At 33.7% G+C, this 19,857-nt stretch overlaps 1 protein-coding gene across 5 annotated transcripts in view; it reads left to right on the top strand.

Annotated features, from left to right (window-relative positions):
- LOC101021668 (leucine-rich repeat-containing protein 40) overlaps positions 1 to 19,857 on the top strand; it is a 63,327-nt gene that overhangs the window by 17,585 nt on the left and 25,885 nt on the right. For all 5 annotated transcript variants that reach the window (XM_003892050.4, XM_031669744.1, XM_021942866.2 and 2 more), the window contains exons 2-9: positions 640 to 821; positions 2,567 to 2,640; positions 4,994 to 5,123; positions 8,633 to 8,756; positions 10,839 to 10,981; positions 13,871 to 14,043; positions 16,022 to 16,109; positions 16,221 to 16,266. In XM_003892050.4, the coding sequence (XP_003892099.1) occupies positions 640 to 821; positions 2,567 to 2,640; positions 4,994 to 5,123; positions 8,633 to 8,756; positions 10,839 to 10,981; positions 13,871 to 14,043; positions 16,022 to 16,109; positions 16,221 to 16,266 (960 nt within the window). The remainder of the gene's footprint in view (positions 1 to 639; positions 822 to 2,566; positions 2,641 to 4,993; positions 5,124 to 8,632; positions 8,757 to 10,838; positions 10,982 to 13,870; positions 14,044 to 16,021; positions 16,110 to 16,220; positions 16,267 to 19,857) is intronic.

Below are 19,857 nucleotides of genomic sequence, written 5' to 3'. Positions count from 1 at the left end.
ATATAGCACTGCTAGGCATTGAATCACATCTGTGGTACTTGTCTAGCTTTGTAACCGTGGCCAAATTATACATTCTCTTTGTGCTCTATTTTTCTCATCCATCCGATGGGAATAATAATACCTACTTTGCAGAATTGTTCCAAGGTTTAGATGAATTATTATGTTAGAAATATTTGTGTTAGCTATTATTACTAGTTCTTTCTGAGCCTTAGTATATGCTTTTGTTATAAAAGTTATTACATATACATGTTGATTTCCATGCCTTCTTTGTTAATCTGTTAGCCTGATGGTAAAATGCATTCTTTGTCTTACATATTTACCACAATGTGCTGTGCAGTGTATGTGCTTTTCAGTGTATGTAAACCTAGTAAATATAGTTGAATGAAGGTTAGAGTGAGAGCTAATATGTAGAAGACGTATTATTGGTATATAGCCTTTTAAAATAAAATCAACTTTCACTCTAGTTACAATTATTGCTATTTGACTTATTTTTTGTTTCAGAAAAATGTTTTTCAATAGATAAATGGAATGGCTATTATAAAAGTATGTCACTTAGTATCTAGTTCTTGTTTTCATCTGTTTTTTTTTGTTTTGTTTTGTTTTGTTTTGTTTTTTCTGGTGTGGTGCTGATGGAACTAGTGCCGCAGTGTGTCTGGAGAATAAATGTGGATATCCCTGAGGAAGCTAATCAGAATCTTTCATTTGGTGCTACTGAAAGATGGTGGGAGCAGACAGATTTGACCAAACTCATAATATCAAACAATAAACTTCAGTCACTTACAGATGACCTACGACTCCTGCCTGCACTGACTGTTCTTGATGTAAGTTGAGTGACTATAAATATGGATTATTAATTGAAGAGACTCTAAAGCTAAATTTAGGCTTTGATAGCAGAAAACCTTTCATGTTGAGTTGGTAATGCAAGGACAGATAGTAAATTATTATGCTAGGCATAGCATAATGGTTAAAAGTGCAGGATTGGAGCACTAAGTTTCTAATTCTGACTTCTGCTACTCAATGGCTGTGTGACCTGGGAAGAGTTACCTCTCTGTGCCTTAGTCGCCACATCTATAAACCAAGACTGATACTACTACCTATATAAAAATTTTGTTTGTAGAATTAAATAAGTTAATGAATACAAACAGAATCAATATTCAACAAGTGGTTATTTCTGCTCATCTTTTTTTCTTATTATTACTATTTTGCACAGGCAAAATAATGGCATGGTCATGGCTCACTGCAGCCTTGAACTTATGGGCTCCAGCAGTTCTCCTGCCTCAGTCTCCCAAGTAGCTGGGACTATAGGTGCATGCCACCACACCCGGCTATTTTTTTGTGTGTGTAGAGACGAGGGTCTCACTATGTTTCCCAGACTGGTCTTGAACTCCTGTCCTCAAACTCTCCTCCTGCCTCAGCCTCCCAAGTGCTGGGATTACAGGCATGAGCTACTGCACCTGGCATATTGTTACTATTTTTATCATCATTATTCTAGATATTAAAGCAGGTCTATATGTATATATACTACTTGCCTTCAACCTCATTGGGTTCAATTATTGAACTTAAATTTTTTGTGTTTTTATTCAGGGATTCTTTTTAGTCCTTTGTTGCCATGTCCTGTCGTAAAGGGAACCATGAGTAGTATATTTCAGAACCTGCAGGCTTCACAATCTGGTATACTTTACTTATCAACATAAAAAATCCTCCAGTTCATGTGTAGAAAAGTAGAATCTAAACAGACCAATTTTTAGGGACCTTTTTATTTTCTTAATTTGTAAAATAAATGGATTGGCTTACTCTAAGGTTCTTTCTACCTTAAAAACTATGATTCTGTGAGAACATGAGAAAAGCCCCTTTCTCTTTTCTCATACAATTTTTGTATATATTGACATAAATCATGTCATCAGAGAGCTGTTTTTAGTTTCTAACCCCCTCATCTCTTCTTTGAAATTGAAACTCTACTCAATGAGTTGAAATTTTTCTTAATATAATATTTAAAGTGGATGACTTAACACTTCATGATTTCTCTCCCCTCCCCTCCCCTTGTCTCCTCTCCTCTCTTCCATTTTTTGAGACAGGGTCTCACTCTGTAGCCCAGACTGGAGTGCAGTGGCATAATCTGGGGTCACTGCAGCCTTGACCTCCTAGGGTCAAGCGATCTTCCCACCTCAGCCTCCTGAGTAGGTGGGGCTACATGTGTGCACCTCCATGCCTGACTAATGAGAATTTTTTTTTTTCGTAGAGACAAGATCTCACTAATTTTCACAGGCTAGTCTTAAACTCCTGGGTACAAGCAATTTGCCTTCTTTGGCCTCCCAAAGTGCTAGGATTACAGGTATGAGCCACTGCACCTGGCCTTACTTCGTGATTTCTGAACAGCCATTTGGTCATCTTCAAACTGTTCTACATACAGAACAAGTATGTTGAACAGTAGTTCAGTAGTTCAGCTTGTTGCCATTTAATTGGAGGAACAGGAGATTATTGACTAATTGTTTTGTACACAGGCAAAGCTTATATATTGTTAGTGATAAGACTAAAAATATTGTCTTTGTCTTTTAAAAACTTTTAGATACATGATAATCAGCTGACATCCCTTCCTTCTGCTATAAGAGAGCTAGAAAATCTTCAGAAACTTAATGTCAGGTAAAAATTAGCTTATTTACTTCTATTATTGCCGTTATAATGGTTTAAATTTAATATTGTTTAAATTTTGTCAACATTAAAAATATCTTTGAATTATCTCAGAAAGTACTTAAAGCAGAATAAGAATTTTAAGTTTTTTAAAGCTTTAATTCTTAGTTTGTATGTTTTTTTCTTTGTTTTAGCATTACTCCCATGATTTCTGATTTTGCTAATGCAAGGCTAGTTGATTTTTTTTTAATGCTTAAATTTTTTTTTTTTAATAAAACAATTCTTAGTGGTTTGTTATTGTAGTAAACCTCTTTGTTGACGTCTCAACTTTTAAGTTACCTTGATATTCTAAAAAATATCTAAACAATAATGAAATGTAAAACAATTCTTTCATAAATGAAATATCTCGTAGTTTTTATTAGTAGTAGTTTTTAAACTTCTCCAAGGACTCCTGGGGTTCTACAGATATATTTTTGTAACTGTCATGGACATACTGGTACATGGGATGTTCAGTGGCAAAGGGTCTAGCTAACTCTGTTTGCTTTCTGATACATACCCAGACTTTTAAGAAATAATAACTTTGCCTTGTGGTTGTTCTATAGACAGGCTATGGGAAAGGAGATTTAAAGAGGTCTTATTTTGTAGTAGAAATAAATGGATTAAGAACTGAAAGCATAGTTTGAAAAACTGTGGCTTATAAAATAGGTATGGTTACAGAGCTATGTAACATAATATAGTCAAGTTTGTTTTTTGGAGATAAGCTAACTGGTTTGAGGGAAAATAGTCCCTCCCAGTAACACTCCTCATTTGATGGAAAACACAAAATTACCATTGGCCAGTGAAAATATACATACATAAAAAGGTACTAATTATTTAGAACTCTATCAGAGTATCTTCCACTTACAAGTCAAAGGCATAGATGTGGCCTGTAAAGACAAGAGTGGGGATTGTTGAGAGGAAGAGAAGAAGCAGTAAGTGTTGAGTGACATGGCTTAAGTTTTAGATTGTATACTTAAGAGTGTGCAGGTATGTTCTCAGTGGAGAAGTTTAAAAAAAAAGTATGACTCTTAGGATGGAATAATTAGCTAAGAAAAGGAGATGGAGGAAATATATAGCTAAAATTACATCTCTTCCCAGTTAGATCCCTATCAAGTATGCAAAGATTTCAGCTAAGTAACCAATAACAGTAACTGACTTAACAATATTATTGGTTCTTGTTTTAGAAGACATCTTTTGACTTTTTTTGTCCCAACAAGTTTTATTTTACTGTAATTTAGGGTTATTGTAAGCACCTTATATTTCCCATTTTCCACCTGTTATTTGTAAAGTATCTGTATATGGCATGAAAATAGCATGGAATTCATAAGTGAATATTTAAGTTGTGATAAACCTGGGAACTAGTTCAGTCATCTCTTAATTATCACGGAGTGTATCATCCTCCATGATTTGGGACTTCTAAACCATTACGCTGAATATCTCTACAGAAGGGCTTAACTGAAAAGACCAAGTATGAAGAAGAGTGGAATTGCGTATTACGTTCAACTTGACATCCTAGGTCCTCAAACAGAAATAGCTATTTTTGCCTTAAAGCCGAATCTCCATATAAGATGTAACTCCATTGTGGTATATGTGTGCATATAGTTTTGTCAAAATTCTGAAAGTCAGTTATAGTATGTATTAGTCCGTTTTCATGCTGCTGATAAAGACATACCCGAGACTGGGAAGAAAAAGAGATTTAATTGGACTTACAGTTCCACATGGCTGGGAATGCCTCAGAATCATGGTGGGAGGCAAAAGGCACTTCTTACATGGCAGCGGCAGGAGAAAAATGAGGAAGATGCAAAATTGGAAACCCCTGATAAAACCATCAGATCTTGTGAGACTTATTCACTACCACGAGAACAGTATGGGGGAAACCGCCCCCATGATTCATATTGTCTCCCACCGGCTCCCTCTCACAACACGTGGGAATTATGGGAGTACAATTCAAGATGAAATTTGCGTGGGAACACAATCAAAGCATATCACAGTGTAACAAATTAAGAGTCTTGTATGTCCTATCATATTGCATGTCACATCAAGAGTTGATTATAGGCATGCAATCAAAACATCACAAATTATTTACGTTTGGTTAAAAGCCTTTATTTCTTATGTTATTTTTCTTTGAAACCCCAATGTGGTTACTTTAGATTACTATTATTGTAATGAGTACATATTTTTGGATATGAATTTTGATAAGTACTTAAAATTAGTAACTATATTTGATTTTTGTGAGTCCAGTGTCATTGGTTAGCAAGAAATGTCTTTGATAAATATTTATTGTATTGCCACTAAATTATTCATCATTTATTTTATCAACCAATAGCCATAACAAACTGAAAATACTCCCTGAAGAAATTACAAACCTAAGAAATCTGAAGTGCCTGTATCTCCAGCATAATGAATTAACCTGCATATCAGAGGGATTTGAACAACTTTCCAATTTAGAAGATTTAGTAAGTTGTGATTTTCCAATTTTTATATAATTCTGGGCTGGTGGGATTTTTCATCAGGCTGAGAAATTAGATATATGATTGAAACTGTGGGAACATGGAAAACTGATTTTGTGATCAGATAATCAGAAATGTGCATTTCAATTAGATAGCTAAATTTGTCATTGTAAATTTGGTTTTCCTGTATTATGAAATCAACTTTAAGTTTAAATTTAGGAAGATTTTGGGAAGGGTGCAATGAAGATTACTTTGTTATCCAGAGGCTTTACAGCATAGCAGAATAGAGGAAAGTTGTCTTTGGCATATACCAATTCTCTTTTCTATGCCCATTTCCATTTCCTTCTTTATATAACCTGTGGCCCTTCTGCATTCCAGATGCCCAGGTAATTCACTGAAGGTCCGTCTTCTCTACTTTTCAAAATGGCCACACTTCCTGGCAAAATTTTAATTCTGTTGTTTTGCTTATCTTAAACAGAGATAACCATAAAGCAATACAAATATTATTTTAGTCATATATTGTTATTATTTTATTTTGGGGGGACAGGGTCTCACTTTATCACCCAGACTGGAGTGCAGTGGCGGGATCTCGCTCACTGCAACCTCCACCTCCCAGGTTCAAGTGATTCTCCTGCCTCAGCCTCCCGAGTAGCTGAGATTACAGGCATGTGCCACTACTGCCTGGCTAATTTTTGTATTTTTAGTAGAGATGGGGTTTCACCATGTTGGCCAGGCTGATCTCAAACTCCTGACCTCGAATGATCCACCCACCTCAGCCTCCCAAAGTTCCAGCATTAATCAGGCTTGAGCCACCACTGCTGGCCTAGTGGTATTATTAAGAATAATAAAAGCAATAGACATTTATCTTTGAGCATTACATATGGCAAGGTAAGCAGTTTTATCCCCTAATACAATAAGAAAGTGAAGCTGATAAAAAGGAAATTTGGAGCTGGGCATGGTAGTTCGTGCCTGTAATTCCATCACTTTGGGAAGCCAAAGTGGATTTTTTGAGCCCAGGAGTTCGAGACCAGCCTGGAAAACATGGCAAAACCCTGTCTCTACAAAAAATACAAAAATTATCCAGGTGTGGTGGCACATGCCTATAAGTCTCAGCTACTCAGGAGGCTGAGGCAGGGAGGTTGAGGCTTTAGTGAGCCATGATTGAGCCACTGCACTCCAGCATGGGTGACAGGAGGCCCTGTCTCAAAAAAAGAGAGAGAGGAAAGAAAAAGAGAGAGAAAGGAAGAAAGAAAGAGACAGAGAAAAGGAAATTTGTCAAAAGTAACGCAACTGATAAGTAACAAAATTAGAATTTGCGTATAAGTCAATTTGACTCCAAAGTGTATCCATCTCTTTTTTTTCCATTTTACCACCAAAGGAATAAGATTCCACTGTAGGCTATACCATCTGAAAGACTTTAGCTGTATTAAATCAAATATACTAATATATAATATCTACTCCACATAGTTAATTCATATTGCATTGTTACTCTTTTCCCTTTTACATGTTTTGGAAAACTCCTGTCATTTTAGCTTGCTTTTCTATTTTTGTTGTGTGTGCATCCTCCTTGATATTTCCCATCATTTTCTCTAGTGTTTAAAAGTCAAAACATATACTCTTCTCAACCATTCCTTCAATGTCTTCTTGTCTTTCCATATGATCAGATCGGAAATAAGGTTTGGAAAGTAAAAGGCGTAGGTAGATAAAATGAATGGCAAAGGAAGAAGCCATCAGATTTTCTTATAAAAATTGGTGGTAAAAGGTAGCAGTTGTTTTAAAAGAGTCCATTTGGAGTTGAGAACTGAAAGGAAAATTTAAAATAAATAAAATTTCTTCTATCCACCTTACATGTTCCCAGAGGCTCATTTGCATAATGAAAAGATGTTTCATTTCAGAATTGTGTTCTACGGACTCAGTGTCAAACCATAAATGTGAGCAACGATATATTAAAACAGATTAAACACCTATAATTTAAACTAGTAATATTACTAATATATACTAGTAATATAAGTAATAACTTATATAAAAACTGCTTAGCACAATGCAGCTAATTAAATATTTGCTAAAGGAATGACTTGGCATAACTATGGATTAATTTATATACAGTGTATTTATGTTTTATATCAAGCAATTACTAACTGCAGTAATTATTTAACTTTATTAGTAATTTTATTTAGAATTTACAAGGGAGTTTATTAGAATTATTTGGGTTTTTAAAAATGCTTTGAAAATTTCTGAATTAAGTTTTTTGTTAATAATTATCTTCGGCTTTTTATTTTGGAATAATTTTAGGTTTATAGAAAAGCAAATATAGTAAAAGAGTTCTCATATACCCTACCTCCAACTTTCTGTAATGTTAATATTTGATATAACCACAGGAACACTCAAATGTTCACATTGGTACAATACTAATTAAACTGCAGACTTTATTTAGATTTTCCCAGTTTTTCCACTAATGTCCTTGTTTTTGTTTCAGAGTCCAATGCAGGATACCACATTGCATTTAGTGTTACTAACTTTTCATATTATAAAATATTTATTTATTAGCAATCTTTTGATTCTTAGAGTTTTTAGTATTAGAATTGTAGAATATGTTGTCTGTTGTAGATGATGGTAATATATTGTTATTATAAAATAATTATAGCAGTATGTTTTTAAAAAAAGATTTGATCCAGTATTTTTACCTTTTTCTATCTTCTTGGTTTCTTCAGAGTTACAAAATGTTACTGTTAGATTAAATGAATTGTTTAGTGTTAGATTATTTAATGTTATATTACATGAAAATCTTCAGAGAATGGTTTTCCGTTCTTTAAAGGAAAACCATTTTTTCTTATTCATTGTTGCCATTGATACTACTTAACACTTTGTTAAAGAACACTTCGTTTAAAGAACACTTTGTTTAAAGAAACATTGAGGTATAGCGATTATTTAAGCAATCTTGAGTGAATGAAGAGTAGAGGGTAGACTTCTAGTACCAGTCAGAGCTGACTTGCTGAGGTCAGCAGAAGAACCAACAGAAAATATTTTTTTTCCCTCAAAAATTTGAATGACCATTTTTTCAGCCTTATTTTTCCTTTTCTCAGGAATTTTTCTTTCTTGCAAAGATGTTTTTCATTTCACATGACAGTCTATTAATAATATGTCTAATTCTTCTTGGGCACTCCATAAATATTGGATGAATACATGAATTTTTGCATTGAAAATATGATGCATAATATGACATGACCTAGTTTTAACAGAATCTGTTATGTAAAATAGTTTTGAAGTTAGAATTCATTTATATCCTGTCTAGTACCATTGATGAACATATAGTGGGCCTGCAGATATTGAAAAAGAATCTTGAAATGAATGATGATCTGTGAAATTTTCAGTGAATGAGGGTTACAAAACTTATCACATCTTAAGTAGTCTTTTTTATGTTGTAATTCCTTCAAAAATTTGAAATCCTTTTTAGGGCATTATTTATTTATTTTTTTACTTGTTTATTCATTTATTTTGTCTTTCTCTTTTTAAAGGATCTTTCAAACAATCGTCTTACAACTGTTCCTGCTAGTTTTTCTTCTCTGTCCAGTCTGGTGAGACTCAATCTTTCTAGTAATCAACTGAAGAGTTTACCAGCAGAAATAAATAGAATGAAAAGTAAGTATTTTCTGTTTTATATAATACATAAATTTGAAGTTGATGCAACTGACATTTAGAAAGTAATTTTTAATATAGTTACAGAGAACTAAAGTAGTAGATTTTTATAGTGGTAAATGTGAACAATAGCAATGGGTCAGATTTTCTCCAGACCGTTATTATGTATCAACTGCCTAAAGAAATACTGTCATAAAGATACTTAGGCATATGAAAAAGAAGAAAATATGATTATTAGTTGTAGTAGGATTATATACCTAAGCTATACTGTCTTTCATTCATTCATTCTACATTCATAGAGAGGTTAGTCCCCTCTTACTGGTGAATCTACCTATGATATGTAGTTGTATTAAAGCTGTAGCCTCCTCATGGTCCATAAGTAATAATGTCGAGAAATAAGTCTTATTTTGTCTGAGGTCCCAGGTTGTCAGTCTTTTAAAAAAAAAAAAAAAAAAGTCAAAATTTATTCGTTCTATTAAAGTTTGCCATCAAACCACAGTACTTGAAGTATTGTAGAACTAATATTAAGGGATTAAAAAAGTCAAGGTACATTTTAGTACCTTTTAAATTAGTATACTTCATTATAAAATTCTTAAGAGTCTAAAATCATTAGTGATTTTTTTGTTTGTTTAAAGAAACTGTTATTACCAGGCACCATGGCATGTGCCTGTAGTCCCAGTTACCCAGGTGGCTGAGGCAGGAGGATCGCTTGAGCCCAGGAAGTTCTGGGCCATAGTGCGGTTATGCCGATTGGGTGTCCACACTTAAGTTCAGCATCATTATGGTGACCTCCCGTAGTGGGGGACCACCAGGTTGCCTAAGGAGGGGTGAACCAACCCAGTTCAGAAACAGCAGGTCAAAACTCCCATCTGATCAATAGTGGGATTGCCCCTTTGAATATCCACTACACTCAAGCCTGGGCAACATGGTGAGACCTCTTCTCTCTCTCTAAAAAAGTGAAATAAAATAGATTAATTAAAAAAACTGTTATTTTGTTGTTATTTCTTGGTTGATGGTTAGTCTTTTTTTTTTCCTGATATTTGTAAGCCTTCTTCAATTTTAAAAACCTCCCTTTTGTGGAGCAAGTCATAGAAATGATTGCCTGCATTCAGTTGCAGATAAGTTTGAGGTAAATTTCTAAAATTGTGTTGTTTTGCTTTAGATTAATAGTTATTTGTTGTTTAAAATTGGAGTTTTAAAATGAGTTAAATCTGCCCTAAATCAAATTGACATTTTAGGGGAGTCTTTACTTGGGATACCAATAGTTAAGATTTTCCTGTATTTGTCATTTTTTTCAGTAAGGATATTATAAAGAGCAGTTAAATGTAAAATATATCTAGAATGAAGATATAAGCAGCATGGACTTTGCATAAATTGAGTGGAAATATCTTGAGAGGTAGGAACATACAGATAAATCAACTGAAAAATACATTTGAGTTTATAGTAATTTTTCTAATATCCAATGTTATGACCAGATGCTTTCTGTTTCTCAGCCATGACAATGATACTTTTAAGCTATTACACAGAGTACATTTAGTTGTACTTTAACAGAGTACCAGAACTTTATTTTTAAATGTATTATGAAAATGACCTGGATTATTGTTAAATTGCCCAGGCTGGGGTGCAATGACGTGATCATAGCTCAGTGCAAACCTCTATCTCCCAGGCTCAAGCATTCTTCCTGCCTCAGCCTCCCAAGTAGCTGGGACTACAGGCATGTACCACCATGCCCAGCTAATTTTTCTTTTTCTTTTTAGTAGGGACGAAGTTTCACTCTATGTTGCCCAGGCTGGTCTTGAACTCCAGAACTCAAGTGATCCGCCCACCTTGGCCCTCCCAAAGTGCTGGCATTACAGCACAACTGGCCTAAATAAGAATTTTAATATTACTATTTCTCTTTAATTATAATTAAATGTAGAAAAATTTACATTTATTTAATTCAATGGTGTTTGAATATTCTTGATTATATGGCACAGGTTCATAAGTCCTCATAGCAATTTCTTACACATTCTTTAAAGTTGTATACGATCAGAAACTAATTTTTTTTCTCTAGTATTTTTGTTTTTCACTGAATATATATTACAGGGTTGAAGCATTTGGATTGTAATTCAAATCTCTTGGAAACTATACCTCCTGAATTGGCTGGCATGGAATCACTAGAATTGCTGTATTTGCGGAGGAATAAATTACGTTTTCTACCAGAATTTCCTTCTTGTAGTCTGTTGAAGGTACTATTTAGTTGATTATTAAATAACTATTTTTTCCAAAAGTTAATTATTAAAATGCATTTTTTAAAGGAGCTAATGTTGTTTTACATTGGGACTATGTATTAGTTATAAGTACTGTGTTTTTCCCATGTTAATACTTTTCAGAATTTGAATATGATTACTTACATCAGTAGTATTTTTAGTAATACATTTTTAAAAAGAATTTCAAAAATAGAGATTTGTCCATTTCATCTGACCAGTAGTTCATAACTGGAGAAGTAGTAGATAAAGAGGCTAAAATTGTAAGTAGGAGACCTGGAATACCAACCAGGATTATGCACCTAATTATAGTATAAAGTGCCACCTCTTACCTTTACCTAATCATAATCAAGTATGTTTGAAATGAATTACATTCTTTTGGCTTTAAGTATGTAGAATTAATACTGTCTTCTAAATTTGCCATGGTTTGCCTTTTTTTATATATACCTTTAAGCTCTAGTGTTAAAAGAGTTTATTTTAAACAGAACGATGACATATAAAATGAACTGAAAAAGTTTTCCTTTAATTAAGAATAATTTTTCATCATCTGATAATTGTAGTTTCTGTTAATGGCAAATCAGTATATAAAATAATCACTAATGAAAATGTTAAGTAACCAACTGATTACAGTTGATCCTTGAACAATGCAAATGTTATGGGCATTGACCCCCATGGACTTGAAAATCTGTGTGTAGCTTTTGACTCCCCAAAAACTAGTGGTAGTCTCCTGTTGACCAGAAGCCTTACCAATAACATAAACAATTGATTAACATATAATTTGTATGCCATATGTATTATGTACTATGTTCTTACAATAAAGTAAGCTAGAGAAAAGAATCTTATTAAGAAAATCGTAAGGAAGAGAAAATGTGTTTACTATTAATTAAATGGAAGTCAGTCATCATAAAGGTCTTCATTTTCATTGTCCTCATGTTGAGTAGGCTGAGGAGGAGGAAGAGAAGGGGTTAGTCTTGCTGTCTCAGAGATGGCAGAGGTGGAGGGAAATCCATATATAAGTGGACCTGTACAGTTCAAACCTATTGTTGTTCAAGGATCAACTGTGTTTATAGTACCATGCTGTATTGATACCACAATTTACATCATCTGCTTACAAGATGAATCCTGTGTCTAAAATGGTGAGCAACTTCAATCTATGGTATATGTCAAGCAATTCGACTTTTCTTGTAATGTCATGACTTTTCACTCCTTCTTGGGAGAACTTTCAGCATCACTAGTAGCACTTCATATTAGTCCCATGATGTTATTTGAAGTGCTACTAGTGCAGTAAACACTATGAGAAACACAAGAGAAACACAAGAGAACTGCAAGAGATCATTTTTTACTGTGACACGCAATTTACTGGAGAGGTGAGCTGCTCACCTGGAAATGATTAGCTTCATACAGGTTTTAAGTGGATGCTCACAACATAGGCTCACCACCGTACCAACAAGAAGTGGCAACAAAATTATTATAATAGTACAGTATGTACTACAGTTAATTTTATCTAGTTATGGTTTTTCTTTTTTTGAGGCAGAGTCTCTGATTTATTATTGTTATTATTTTTTTTTTTTTTGAGGCAGAGTCTTGCTCTGTCATCCAGGCTGGAGTACAGTGGTGCAATCTCAGCTCACAGCAACCTCCGCCTGACAGGTTCAAGTGATTCTCCTGCCTCAGCCTCCCAAGTGGCTGGGATTACAGGTGCCCACCACCACGCCTGGCTAATTTCTGTATTTTTAGTAGAGACACGGTTTCACCATGTTGGCCAGGCTGGTCTCAAACTCCTGACCTCAGGTTATTAGCCTGCCTCGGCCTCCCGGAGTGCTGGGATTACAGGCGTGAGCCCACCGTGCCTGGCCTAGTTTTATGTAGTTATGACTGCATCTTCACATTTGTTTACATTTCTCTGTAAGTTGTATGTAAGTTTTGATACATTTTAACTTCTTATAATAGATTTGTATATATTTTATGGTAATCAATGATAAACTAGTATCTACATATATTAAATACATTGATGACATAGTAACTTTTTTTTTATTTTTAGAAGTGTTTTTAGGCTACACAGTTGGTTTGCAAGTTTTTTCAAATTGTCACAAATCTCCAAAATAAAATTTCAATATATTTTCTGAAAAAAATTTATATAAAAGTGGACCCTCACAGTTTAAACCCTTGTTCAAGGACCAGCTGTATAATATAAATAACTTTTTTAAAAGCTGATATAACTTTGTTTTGCAAGTAGTTTTTGGATTTATATTTTTATTATTTAAATGTAACTACTAAATTATTTCTCTACTTTGGTTTTTTTTTTTTTTTTTTTTTTTTTTGAGATGGGTTCTTGCTCTGTCATCCAGGCTAGAGTGCAATGGTGTGATCTCTGCTCACTGCAACCTCTGCCACCTGGGTTCAAGCGATTCTCCTGCGTTAGCCTCCTGAGTAGCTGAAACTACAGGCATGTGCCACCACACCTGGCTAATTTTTTGTATTTTTAGTAAAGACGGGGTTTCACCACGTTGGCCAGGCTGGTCTCAAACTCCTGAACTTGTGATCCGCCTGCCTCAGCCTCCCAAAGTGCTGGGATTACAGGCATGAGCTACTACACCCAGCCTACTTTGGTTTTATAAACTTGATGCTTCTGCCAGATTCAACCTTTGATTATTTTTAAATTGCCAAAAAAAATTTCTCATTTGACATTCTTCTTTAGCTGAAAGACAGCCTAAATGTAATTGAAAATGTAAACATCTTGATATTTATAAAGTTGCATTTTTTCTATGTGTTTTTCAATCGCTTGAAATTAAGAGTACCTACAATTTTATTTTCATTATCTACTATAAAATTGAATACAGAGATACACATAACTCATCTTTGATTTTGTAGGAATTGCACGTAGGTGAAAACCAGATTGAAATGTTAGAGGCAGAACATCTTAAACATCTGAATTCAATTCTTGTGCTAGACCTGAGGGATAACAAGTTAAAATCTGTTCCAGATGAAATTACACTACTACAGTCCTTGGAAAGGCTTGACCTAAGCAACAATGATATTAGTAGGTAAGTTTAAATATGAAATGAATAGAAATTGTGTTTGTATTTGGTTATAATTCATAATTTGAAACATTTGTTTAAAAACCATGAGGTTCCTTTTTTCTAAATTGAATTCACTAAATATTGATTGAGCAGTAATTATGAACAGATAAAGAAAGATTAATTAGGTTTTGTCTTTAACAGCAAGCTAGATATGATAATAGAAGCAGACATATTTATGACTTACTCTAACTAGATTATCATTAGTGTTAGTATTATTACTCTTACTAGAGTATAATTTAGTTCTAGTTACCCCCAGAACTAAATTCTAAGAACGCTGGAATATATTTACTTTAAAAGCATTGCCATAGCACTGTTTCCCAAATATGGGTATGTATTAGAATCATTTGAGAAACATTGAGAAAAAAAAAAATACAGTTTCTGGGACACTAATGAATCAGAATCTCTGATGATGGGACCCTAGAATTTTTGTTCTTTGTTTTCTTTAAAACAGTTCCTAGAATTTGATGCTTCTGGTCCTCCAACCAGCAATGAACTGGGAACCATGTATAAAAACCCTTTCTTTGTTTTATTCCTTTACCCTAGAGTGCTTTTTTTTTTTTTTCCTAATAGTATTTCGTTTTTCATTTTAAGTCCAAATCTGGTTTCTGCTACTCCCTTCTCCCCCTTAAAGCCTCACCAGTGTCTATATCTCTACTCTCATGGCAACTTGACTTGTTTAGCATTTATCTTTTTATATCATACTCATTTGTTAATATGTAACTTACATACAATAAAATTTACCAATCAAGCATACAACTTGATGATTTTTGGCAAAGGTATGTATTTGTGTAACCATAATCACAGCCATGTAGAACATTTCTATCTCCCTAAAAAGTTTCCTCATACCTTTTGCAGTCAATTCCTTTTCCATACCGCAACCCCTGGCAACCACTGATGTGCTATGTTACTACAGTTTTGTCCTTTTTAGAATGTCACATAAATGGAATTACATAGAATGTAGTTTTTGTGTCTGACTTCTTTCATGTAACAAAGTTTTTTGTGATTCATTCATGTGGTTGTATGTATCAGTAGTTTTATTTTTATTGGTGAATGTTACTCTGTTGTACAGAGATAGATATACCACAGTTCATGTGTCTTTTCAATAGTTAGTTGATGGACATTTGAGTTATTTTTGATTTTTTGCTATTGTAAACCTCTGTGTGCAAGTTTCTGGTGGACATTATTTTCATTTCTCTTGAGTAAACGCGTAGCAGTGTGTTTGCTTAGTTGTATGGTGACCATATGTTTAAAGACTCCACTTTTGAAAGTGACTGTACTATTTTATATTCCCACTAGCATTGTAAGATAATACTTATTATATTTTAGTTACCTGTATGTGTTCTTTTCCTGTGTTCAACTGAGGACTTGAGAACAAGAATCTTGCTATCAATATACCTGTGCCCTATATTTTGTAGATGCTTAATAGATTTTATTGATAGTGAATTTTTGTGTATAAATGGTTTTTTAAATGTGCCAGAGATGAAGATGACTTTCCTTATTGAATGGAAACATGAATTGGGCATTCAAAAAATATCTTTTTCTTTCTATTTGTCATCTTTTTTCAATTAGAATTTTGTTTCCTTGCTCTAAGTGCAAAATCAGAACATTTAGTATCAGTCAGGATGTCTATCTTGAATCACTGATTCATTCAAATTTATGTTTAACATTTACTTTTTTAGCAAATGTTATAATTTAACAAATGTTTTATAGCTCACATTCTTTTTAAATTAATCCCAATATGACAATTTTGAAAACAAATCTGATTTTTCTTTTATATGTTTAGCATTTATCTTGAAGGGAAATGTTTTAGGTCTGCATTACTTGGCCTTTCTTTGAGGCTATTCTGTGATACGTTGTTTGCCGTATGTTGTTTTATAGTTAACTATGGTTGGAGTATACGTATATTTGATGCTTTCCCTGAAATCAATTTAATCTTTTATAGTCTTCCCTATTCATTGGGAAACCTTCATTTGAAATTTTTGGCATTAGAAGGAAATCCTTTGAGAACAATTCGAAGAGAAATTATAAATGTAAGTGTATTTGGAATTCAACTCTTTGTTAAATTGAAATTCAGACATATATGTTGATCTATAAAACTGCAAGGCATGTCTTGGTGAATGTCTTTGTCTCCACCCTTTTAGAAAGGAACACAAGAAGTCCTAAAATATCTACGAAGCAAGATCAAAGGTACTTTAAAATGTTCTCTTATATTTTGAAGGGTTCATAAAAAGTGAAGAATTAATAGTACATAAATTTAAATGTCTTTTGGGTATACATATTTGGAAGTAGTAGATCCTGGCAGATGTGGCTAATTCTAAATCCATATAGTCTGTAAGTATGCTGAGGTTATAAAAATATCTTTAAACTTACAATAATAATGTTCTGTCTGTAATCTCTTTGAATTGTGTTAAGTCTGCCAGTTAGAAAATTTAACAAGAAAGATTCAGTAAGCACTTAGTACTTCAGCTTTGAAAAAGGAGTAAAACTTGACTTTCAGGATATATGGGTTCTATTGACTAGAAAGTATATTGACAAGTATTTCATTATCTATTTTTCTTGCCCAGCTTTGCTAAACTCTGACAAAAATTAAGACAAAACACACTTTTCAGGATATGTTAATTTAGCAAGAATATGTACTAAAAGTGAAAATAATACAATAAATTAATTTTTAGTAATTTACTAAACATGTCATATACCCCCCAAAAAATAGTTGTACGAGTGCTTTGCTAAGTAACAAACCACTCCAAACCACAATGGCTAAATGTGGTAGCTGTTAATTTAGTTCACAACTTTGTTGGTTATGCATAGCTTAGTTTAGCACTATGTTGCCAGTCAACATATATTAAATGAGTAAGTTAAATGCATAGTTTAGCTATTTTTTCTGCTTTATCCTTCAAGTAAATTATTAAAATAATTTTCTAAGACTCTTATTTTCTATCAAGGAAAGTGTTTCCTTCTCCAAATATGCTTTCTCGTCCAGAACAAATTGATTATTCTGTCATGAATCAGTTAGAGGTCATGTCATGTCAGACTGATCAAAATTACATGAACAGAAAGCCAAGATGAACTTAGTGTAAGTTACAGTTATGTACAAACATTTCTGTTAGACAGTTTCTATCCAAAGATGGGAGAGTGAATCCATTCATATAATTTTATTCTTTCCAGAAACCCTACAAAAAGAAAATTGGTAACGGAAATGTTTTAAAGGTATACTTCCATAAAGATAGGGAGAATGGGGGAAAAATAAAATAATAAACATGTGAACATTGGAAAGTGAGTTGTTTAGTTGGTTTAGGCTACTATAACAAAATATCTTATACTGTAATTTATAAATAACAAATTTATTGCCCATGGTTCTAGAGAACTGTGATCAAAGCACCAGCAGATTTGGTGTCTGGTAAGGACCTGTTTCTCATAGATGGCATCTTCTTCATGCTTTCACATTGCAAAAGGAGGCTAAAAAGCCCCCTAAGACTTCTTTTACAAGGGCACTATTCCCATTCATGAGGGCTCTGCCCTCAATATCTAGTTACTTTACAAAGGCCCTACCTCTTAATACTGTTACCTTGGTGGTTAGATTTCAACATAGGAATTTTGGGGTAACACATACATTTAAGCCATAGCATAACAGAACAGATGGTGACTGAGTTAGTAGATCAGAAAGACCTTTTGGCTATTACAGATAATGCTGTAATAAACATTCATGTACAGGTTTCAGTGTGAATGTATGTTTTCATTCCTCTTGGGTATATATACCTAGGAGTAACATATTTCTCGGTCATATGATAACTCTATGTTTAATCATTTGAGGAACTGCCAAACTGTTTTCCAAAGCAACTGCGCCAATTGACATTCTTACCAGTAGTATATGAGGGTTCTGATTCCACCACATCCTCATCAACATTTCTTATCTAATTCTGATTCTAGCCATCTTGTTGGGTCTGAAATGGCATCTCATTGTGGCTTTGATTTGCATTTTTTCTGATGAGTAATAATGTAGAGCATCTTTTCCTGTGCTTTATTAGCCATTTGTGCATCTTTAGAGAAATGGCTATTCAGATTCTTTGTCTGTTTTTTAATTTTTTTTTTTTAATCATTGAGCTGTAAGAGTTCTTTACATATTTTAGATACAAATCCCTTGTTAAATAAATGATTTGCAAATATTTTATAGTTCTCTGTGGGTTATCTTTTCATTTTCTTGATGTTGTTCTTTGAAGTATAAAAGTTTTAATTTTGAGCAAGTCCAATTTTTCATTTTTTCCTTTTTTTGTTCTTTTTTTTTTTTTATATCTAAGAAAGCTTTACAAAATCCTAGGTTATAAAGATTTGGCCTATACTTCTAAACATTTTATACTGCCATTGTTTTACAATTTAGGTCTTTGATCAATTTTGAATTACTTTTATATGCAGTGTGAGGTAAGAGTCCAATTTCATTGTTTTGTATGTGGCTATTCAGTTTCTCAGCACCATTTGTTGAAAAGAGTATTCTGGCTGGGCGCAGTGGCTCACACCTGTAATCCCAGCACTTTGGGAGGCCAAGACGGGCGGATCACGAGATCAGGAGATCAAGACCATCCTGGCTAACACGGTGAAACCCTGTCTCTACTAAAAATACAAAAAAAAAAATTAGCCGGGCGTGGTGGTGGCTGCCTGTATTCCCAGCTGCTTGGGAGGCTGAGGCAGGAGAATGGCATGAACCCAGGAGGCGGAGCTTGCAGTGAGCTGAGATTGCGCCACTGAACTCCAGCCTGGGCGACAGAGTGAGACTCTGTCTCAAAAAAAAAAAAAAAAAAAAAAAAAAAAGGAAAGAGTATTCTTTCTACTTTGAATGGTCTTGGCATTCTTGTAAAAAATCAGCTGACTATAAATGTATTGGTTTATTTCTCCACCATCAGTTTTATTCTATTGATCTATATGTCTGACCTGTGCCAGTTCCAAACTGTCTTGATTACCATTGCTTTGTAGTAAGTTTTGAAATCAAATTAGGAAGATTGAGGGCTCCTACTTTAGGAGGGCTCCTCTTCTTTCTCAGGATTGCTTTGGCTATTATGGATTTCTTGCAATTCCGTATGAATTTTAGAATTAACTTGTTAATTTCTACAAAGATATAGATTATGCATTTCTGTAGATCAGTTTGGGGAATATTATTATAACAATATTAAGTCTTCCATTCATGAGCATGGAATATTTTTCCATTTTAGATCTTTAATTTCTTTACACAATGTTTTATAGTTTGCAGAATATAAGTTTTATACTTCTCTTGTTTATTTCTCAGCATTTTATTCCTTTTGATGCTATTAGGCATATAATTGTTTTCTTAATTCCATTTTTGTGCTGTTATTTGCAACTGTATAGGAATACAATGATTTTTGAATGCTGATCTTGTACCCTGCAACCTTGATGAAACTATTAGTTCCAATAATTTTTTGGTGTATTCCTTTGGATGTTCTATAAACAAGACTATGTTATTTGCAAATAGAGATAGTTTTACTCTTCCTTTCCATTCCGGATGCCTTTTATTCCTTTTCTTGCCTAATTCCCTTGGCTAGACCTACCTCCAGGACAGTACTGAATAGAAGGACTGAGACTGGACATCTTTGGGGGAAAGCTTCTAGTTTTTCATCATTAAGTAACATTAGGTTAGCTGTGGGTTTTTTGTAGATTCCCTTTATTGTGTTAAGGAAGTTCCCTTCTGTTTCTGGTTTTTCAGTGTGTTTATCCTAAATGAGTTGTTGAGTTTTTGTCAATTTTTTTTTCTGCATCTGTTGAGATGGTTGT

This window comes from Papio anubis, chromosome 1 (genome assembly GCF_008728515.1).
Source record: "Papio anubis isolate 15944 chromosome 1, Panubis1.0, whole genome shotgun sequence".
Classification (NCBI taxonomy): Eukaryota; Metazoa; Chordata; class Mammalia; order Primates; family Cercopithecidae; genus Papio; species Papio anubis.
Note: the sequence above shows the minus strand (reverse complement) of the source record. Positions and strands in the feature narration are given on the sequence as shown.